Genomic DNA, 6,687 nt, shown 5'->3' with positions numbered 1-6,687 from the left:
ATGGCGTATCCGGTTACAGATGAACAAAGAAATCCATGCCAAACCATAACCGGTTACACTGATGCATATTCGGTTACCGAGAAGTGTATTCGGTTACGAGATGGTTTGCCTGAGAAGTTGCAGCTTCGATCCGGTTACACAGGCGGTCTTGGGTTCCCTGCAACTCTACCATTTTGCTTCGTCGTTGGATCTGTTTGGCGCCTCCATGATTGAAGAAGATCAACGGTGCAGTAGGCATGCGACGACGGTCGTGGTTGTAGAGGTATTTGGTTTTGTGGGAAGGAAGCTGTCGGTGGTGGTGGACGATGCAGCGCACATCCGATGCAGGTTCAACCAGTGGACGAAGTTGTCCGTGATGATGGAGGATGAAGGCAACTTTTGATGGTCCTTCAACTAGCAAAGGCAGTTTCTCTGATGGTGGAGGATGCACCAAGGTTGCTTACACACGTGAAGCAGTGGACGAAGGAGGAGGCCGGCCACACAAAAGGATGCTGAGAAGAGTGCAGATCTGGCGTTATTGGTTCAAATATCATAGGCCTAACTGTTTTTTTTTGTGATGGTTTGTGATGCAGGTGTGTAGTCCATGGCATTATCATTTTTGGATTTGGAGTTTAATTTGATGGTAAGGGAAGGAGTTGATCATGGTTTCTTGTTGGTATTTTGAAGTTGCTGGACGTGTGTTTAACAGGAGTTATTGCTGTGGGTGAAGAAGGTTCTTTGTGTATGTTTTTGGGCCAGCTAGCAGGAGTTATTGTGAACGGGTGAAGAAGGTTATTTGTGAATGTTTTTTGGGCAGCCAAGATAATTGAGTTTTGTAGTTGAACATTGAAGAATTTTACTTATTGATCTGCACGTGGTTGATGAAATGGATCAACTTTGTTGAAGGTAGATTATGAATTAAAACATTTTTACACAAGGCTTTTGAACCATGATGTAATATTATGATATTCACAGGTTTGGTGTTACTTTGTTGAAAAACATTGAAAATTACCATCCAACTTCTACAGTCAAGAATCAGTGAATCTTTGAGTACATTGGTGGTTGGAGTTTGAGTGCAATATTCTGCTTAATTCATCCACATAGGTAAGTGTGATTGTTAGTTTATTTTTAATAAATATAAGAATGCCTTTCGAATGTGTTATGTAAATATATTTCCTTTATTTTTAATGAATATATGAATGTATTTGTTAAATTTGTTTATATATATGATAATATGATATATGAATGTATGATAATATGATATATGAATGTATGATAATATGAATATGATATTATTAATGAATATATGAATGCATGATTTTAATTATAGTATGATTATTTGTTTAAGTAAAAATAGATGGAAGAAGAATTAGATTTCTCGTACTTGGACCGTGAAGATATAGATGACGATGTGGTTGGTGTAGACTTTAATATAGTCGCAATGCTACATCAAAAATTACAAATAACGACTTCACTGGCTGCACTAACAATGTTATGCATTGTTTGTCATGCCTTGAATATATTGAATATGTGCTCAAGTGATCCAAGTAGTGTTAGCACTTTCATTCCCGACAAAGATCGTCGCCGGCAACAATTAATGTCGTACCTGGTGCATACTAATCAATGTCGTGACATTATTCGGATGGGTCCAGAGGCATTTATTAATCTTTGTGAGAGACTAAGAACAACTGGGTTAGTCAGAGACGCCATTCGCTCGACAGTGGAGGAACAAGTAGCTCAATTTCTTCATATAATTGGGCATAATGTTAAGAATCGAAGTGTCGCATTTTTCTTTCATCGTTCTGGGGCGACGATTAGCAAACACTTTCACAATGTGTTGGATGCTATTTTAAGTCTAGAATCATAATTTTTAACTCAGCCATCAGGAGACGAGGTTCATCCATATGTCTTAAACAACAATCGGTTTTATCCTTACTTTAAGGTAATCATATGAATCTGTCAATTTTGATGTAATTTTATGAAACGATGTTTATTACATGAAGTTGTATGATGACTTCTTAATTGAATGTTTAGGATTGCTTAGGGGCCATAGATGGAACTCATGTTCGTGTAAGGGTGCCGAGAACAGATGCTCCGAGATTTCATGGAAGAAAAGATTGGCCAACTCAAAATGTGTTTGTCGCATGTGACTTTGAAATGAAATTCACATACGTTCTAGCTGGGTGGGAAGGAACAACATCTGATTCTAGAATCTTAAAAAATGATCTTGATCGAGATGATCCGTTGGTCATCCCCCAAGGTAAGTGTCTTTGTTGGGATGTCAGACCTTGGTTTTTTATTAGTTAGTAATTGCTGATATTATGCATTATTGTAGGAAAATACTATCTTGGCGATGCTGGATTTATGCTTAAAAGTACGGTTATGACACCATATAGAGGCGTCCGATATCACCTTAAAAAATTTACACGCAGAGGACCACAAAATGCACGCGAGCTCTTTAACCATAGACATTCATCATTGAGAAATGTTATAGAAAGAACATTCGGTGTGTTGAAGAAACGGTTTCCTATCATTGCAAGTGGCACTGAACCACATTATGGATTGAAGACAATGACAGACATCATTTTATGTTGTTGTATTCTACACAACTTTATTCGTGGAGTTGATAACGATGACCCATTGATTAATGAGGTTGATAATGAGTTGAATGAAAGGGAAGAGCATAATGTGTCGTCTTCTCAAGTTCGAGAAGATGATTATAGGCTTGGTAGTACTATTAGGGATGCCATACCTGATGAAATGTGGCAAGATTATCAAAACTCATAGTTATTGTAATTGATAGTTTTTTAAGACTTTGTTCTTTGAATATGACATCTATTTGGTTTTATGATTAACTCAACTGAATCTTGTTACCATTTTGTTTATTAAATAGGTTTAATATGGAAAGGGGTAAGGGAGTAATCATTGAGTCATCCGCTGGTACAAGAGAGTTCATTAAATGGACTGAGGACATGGATGCTAGGCTTTTGCATTCTATGATCGAGGAGACTCATTTGAGTAATAGAGTTGATGGCAGCTGGACAACCCAAGCGTATAATAACATGGTTCAATACCTTCATAGTTGTGGTTATGTTAATGTTAGTAAAAATAATGTAAAGAATCGTCAAAAGGTATTAAAAGACAGATGGCGTGAGGTTCATGACCTCTTTAGTGCATTGAGTGGATTTGCTTGGAACGCCATAAGTATGAAATTTGAAGCTGAGGACGAAGTGTGGGCTGACCTGATTCAGGTATTTGATAAATATTTGGATTTGGTAGATTCTTAAAATACATAAGTTCAACCACTATCTGTTTTATGTATGTTGTTTCAGTCAAGGCCAAGTGCAACAAAGTGGAGAGTTAATAGCATCAGACACTACAATTTAATGGTGGAGCTATGGGCTACAGATTGAGCAATTGGGAGTGGTGTTTGGACCGCTCGTCAAGCGCGTCGTCAGCGGGTTGGGTCTCGTGTACAGGTTGATCTGAATCAGAATATGGATTACATTCCTGAAGAGCCTATATATCAAGAGTATAGAGACTCAATTCCACCATCACCTCCTCCACCTGTGGATGAGTACAGTCCAGGGCAGACTCAATATGTGTCATCCGTTCCATCCGGAGGAACTTCATCGTCACGAGATTCCAAAAGGAAGGCACCTATGGTCAATGTGATAGATGTGCAATTTGATAAGTTGACCACCAGCCTGGATGGTTTCACAAATGTCCTTGGCTCTACAAATGTTCACTTTGGTTAATTTCTGATGTTGTCGTGCGTCAAGTCTCAGCAATGGAAGATAGAAATCAAATACTCCGTCGCACCTCCACGTACACATACACAGAGGGCGACATTTACGAAATGTTGAGTGCTATGAATATTTCTGATGAAAACTTGCTCGAACAATGTTATGATTTCTTATGTTCAAACCCCACATGTACAAAGAGGTTAATGAGACTTCCACACATAAGAGGTGGAACAAGTTATGTAAAATGTTGGTGACTGTTAGAATGTATTGCAATTTTTTTTGTTGTATTAGCATTATACTATTACATGTACCTGTATTGTAATTGCCACTTATTGGGCTTCATCCATGTTTAAAATTGAAGTTATGTTTATGGTTATGATCTAATGGTTTGTCTTTAATAATTGTTATTATTAATATTCTTTATATTTGTATGACTTACCGTAAGTTATTGTTTGTATGTATGGTTATGTTGAAGAAATTGTTAAATGGCCTCATAATCAACCAAAAGGCCTCGAAAAAGTCGTAAGGGAAAAGAAACCGTAACTGAGCCAGAAGATGGAGCCTATGTCAGACCATCTCTTGCCGAACAATTAGATCAGCGTCGTTTCTTCAGTCATAGCCATCAGATGGAAAACTACGCAGTTGATTTCTACACAAGGAATATTGTCGTTCCTAAAATAATGAATTTTGAATCATTTGTCGGTTCGAACTTATATTTTCAACATAATCTTCTATTTCAAGGAGTGGTTGAATTTTTGACATTGCAGGGAGCCTTCTATCCAGATTTGATCAAAGTTTTCTATTCAAATCTTAAGATTTCTGTAAATGGATATTTGCTCAGTGAGGTCAACAAGAGAAGAATTAAATTGAAACCTGTTGATTGGTTGAATGTTGCTAATTTGAAGTATGAGGGTTAAAAATTGTGTTATTCTACTATCCCATACGACTTTCCCTATGATAGAGATATGACATTAGCTACTATGGTTAGACCGGACATGCAGGGTGAATGAATTAAAACAGTTGGATCTTTGAATATTAATGATAGACTTCTGCATTATGTTATTGTCCACATGTTGACTGCACGACCTGGAAATTTTGCAAGGTTATTACAGGAGGATATCTTTATGATATGGGTGCTTAAAAATAATATAGCTATCAATTGGCCTCATCACATAATGCAGCATATGCTTAAATGTAAGGTCGGTGGCACACCCCTTCCGTACGGTGTCCTTATCACCCAAATCATGCAATATTGTGGAGTACATGTTGAGGCCGATGCCAACACTCATATTGGGACAAGACATCATTTTTCTATTAATTCTTTGAAGAGGTTGAATATTGTTAATGTCAACGGTGTTTGGCAACACGATATCGGCGATGATGAAGAAGAATAACAACCACACCATCATGACAACCCTGTGCAACCTCCTCCACATCTTTCACATCCTAATATGATGACTCAAATGTGGGAGGGGGTACAAGATTTGCAACAAAGAATGCAGGGTATGGAACAAATGCAGGTACGGGTTCAACGTATTGAAGATAACTTATCAAACCTATCTCTCGACATGAACTGACAATTTGCTCACCTGAATCAAAATGTTAACTTAATTCTTCACCATTTAGATGATTAAGTTGCTTAGTATTCTGTTACTGCATTACATGACTTTTTTTCCTGTACTTCACTTATGTGATTGATTTCTTACATTACCTATTTTTGAATTATACTTGCTTTCACATCAATTTGCATACTTCTATTTATTGTTAATTTAATTAAATGCAAATCAGATGGTTAAACGAATAATTGATGAAGTGGAAGAAGTAATTACTCAAACAACAAGACTCAATGCGGCTCTTGAACGCCAAATACAGGCCATGGAGCGTCAAAATTCACTGTTAACGGCTAGGAATCAATCATCTAATCCAACTTCGGAAGAAATTCATAACTTATTACGGGCGATGAACATTCACGATGACAATTTATTCAGACAGTGTTTCAACTTTCTATCTTCACATCCATCCCATACAAGACGTTTAATTGGGATGCCGACACAATATTGTTTCAATACATTGATTACATACCTCACTGAAGTAACTTCATCATGATCTATACCAAATATATTTGTATGTTATTATGTTCGCAGTTTTTATATTATGTCATGTAATATTATAACTTCGTTTAATTATCGACTGTATTCAAAATTAATAAATCTCACTTTCATAGCAAATAAATTCATGCTACTTGGAAATAAATTATATTACAAACAAATAATATTGTTTCAAATAAATTCATTTTACTCAAATTTAATTTAATTATTTATAAAAAAATATTTATAATAATTATTTTTAATTTTTTACTCTTCATAAACACATTTACAATTAAATATAACATTAACAAATATCATTTTATATTACTTTAATTTCTAGGGGCATTTTGGTAATCTTTATTTTCTACCAATTAAACAAATTTTTTAAAACGGTCACATCAATCAAATCTTACATTGATTCTCACAAACTTTATCTCTAAATCCACTCTCAATTACCTCCAAATTCACTCAAATAAACACAAAAAAAATTACCTTCAAATCTCCTCAAACCTACACATTCACTCTCTCCAAATAATCTCTCTCAATCACCCCAAATGAACACACCTTTAATCATAAGTGAAGACACCCTGATCATAGTGTTACATTTACACTATCGTGAGGTTTGGTTGGTAGAGAAAATAAAATAAAATAAAGAAATAGATAGAATGAGTGAATGAATTGTAACAAATTAAAAGTTAAATGTTTCAAAAAAATAAAAGATAAAAATGAATTAAGAATAAAAAATAAAAAATACTCTGTTCATTTATGTTCTCTATGTCTTCGAAAATTCACAAGGAAGCGCAAGGCAAGCTCATGAAGGAAAGGGCAATGAAAAGTGACACTCACTATTTCATAAAAAATGCAGTGGCGTTTCC

General features: G+C 35.7%; 1 protein-coding gene across 1 annotated transcript; it reads left to right on the top strand.

Annotated features, from left to right (window-relative positions):
• LOC148206923 (uncharacterized) lies at positions 1-3,392 on the top strand. Its single transcript, XM_088109100.1, has 8 exons — positions 1-192; positions 667-761; positions 1,519-1,711; positions 1,859-1,921; positions 2,014-2,239; positions 2,315-2,744; positions 2,873-3,230; positions 3,312-3,392. The coding sequence occupies exons 1-8, from the start codon at positions 1-3 to the stop codon at positions 3,390-3,392; spliced, it is 1,638 nt and encodes a 545-aa protein (XP_087965226.1).
• Positions 3,393-6,687: the final 3,295 nt, after the last annotated feature.

This window comes from Vigna umbellata, chromosome 1 (genome assembly GCF_029865625.1).
Source record: "Vigna umbellata cultivar VRB3 chromosome 1, Vumbellata_1.0, whole genome shotgun sequence".
In the NCBI taxonomy this organism is placed as follows: Eukaryota; Viridiplantae; Streptophyta; class Magnoliopsida; order Fabales; family Fabaceae; genus Vigna; species Vigna umbellata.
Note: the sequence above shows the minus strand (reverse complement) of the source record. Positions and strands in the feature narration are given on the sequence as shown.

Bases quoted from the DNA above. Each gene is read 5' to 3' on its own strand.
- LOC148206923 (XM_088109100.1), top strand. From the start codon at position 1: ATGGCGTATCCGGTTACAGATGAACAAAGAAATCCATGCCAAACCATA. The intron at 2,240-2,314 runs GTAAGTGTCTTT...GCATTATTGTAG, and splicing joins TCCGTTGGTCATCCCCCAAG to GAAAATACTATCTTGGCGAT. The intron at 3,231-3,311 runs GTATTTGATAAA...ATGTTGTTTCAG, and splicing joins TGTGGGCTGACCTGATTCAG to TCAAGGCCAAGTGCAACAAA.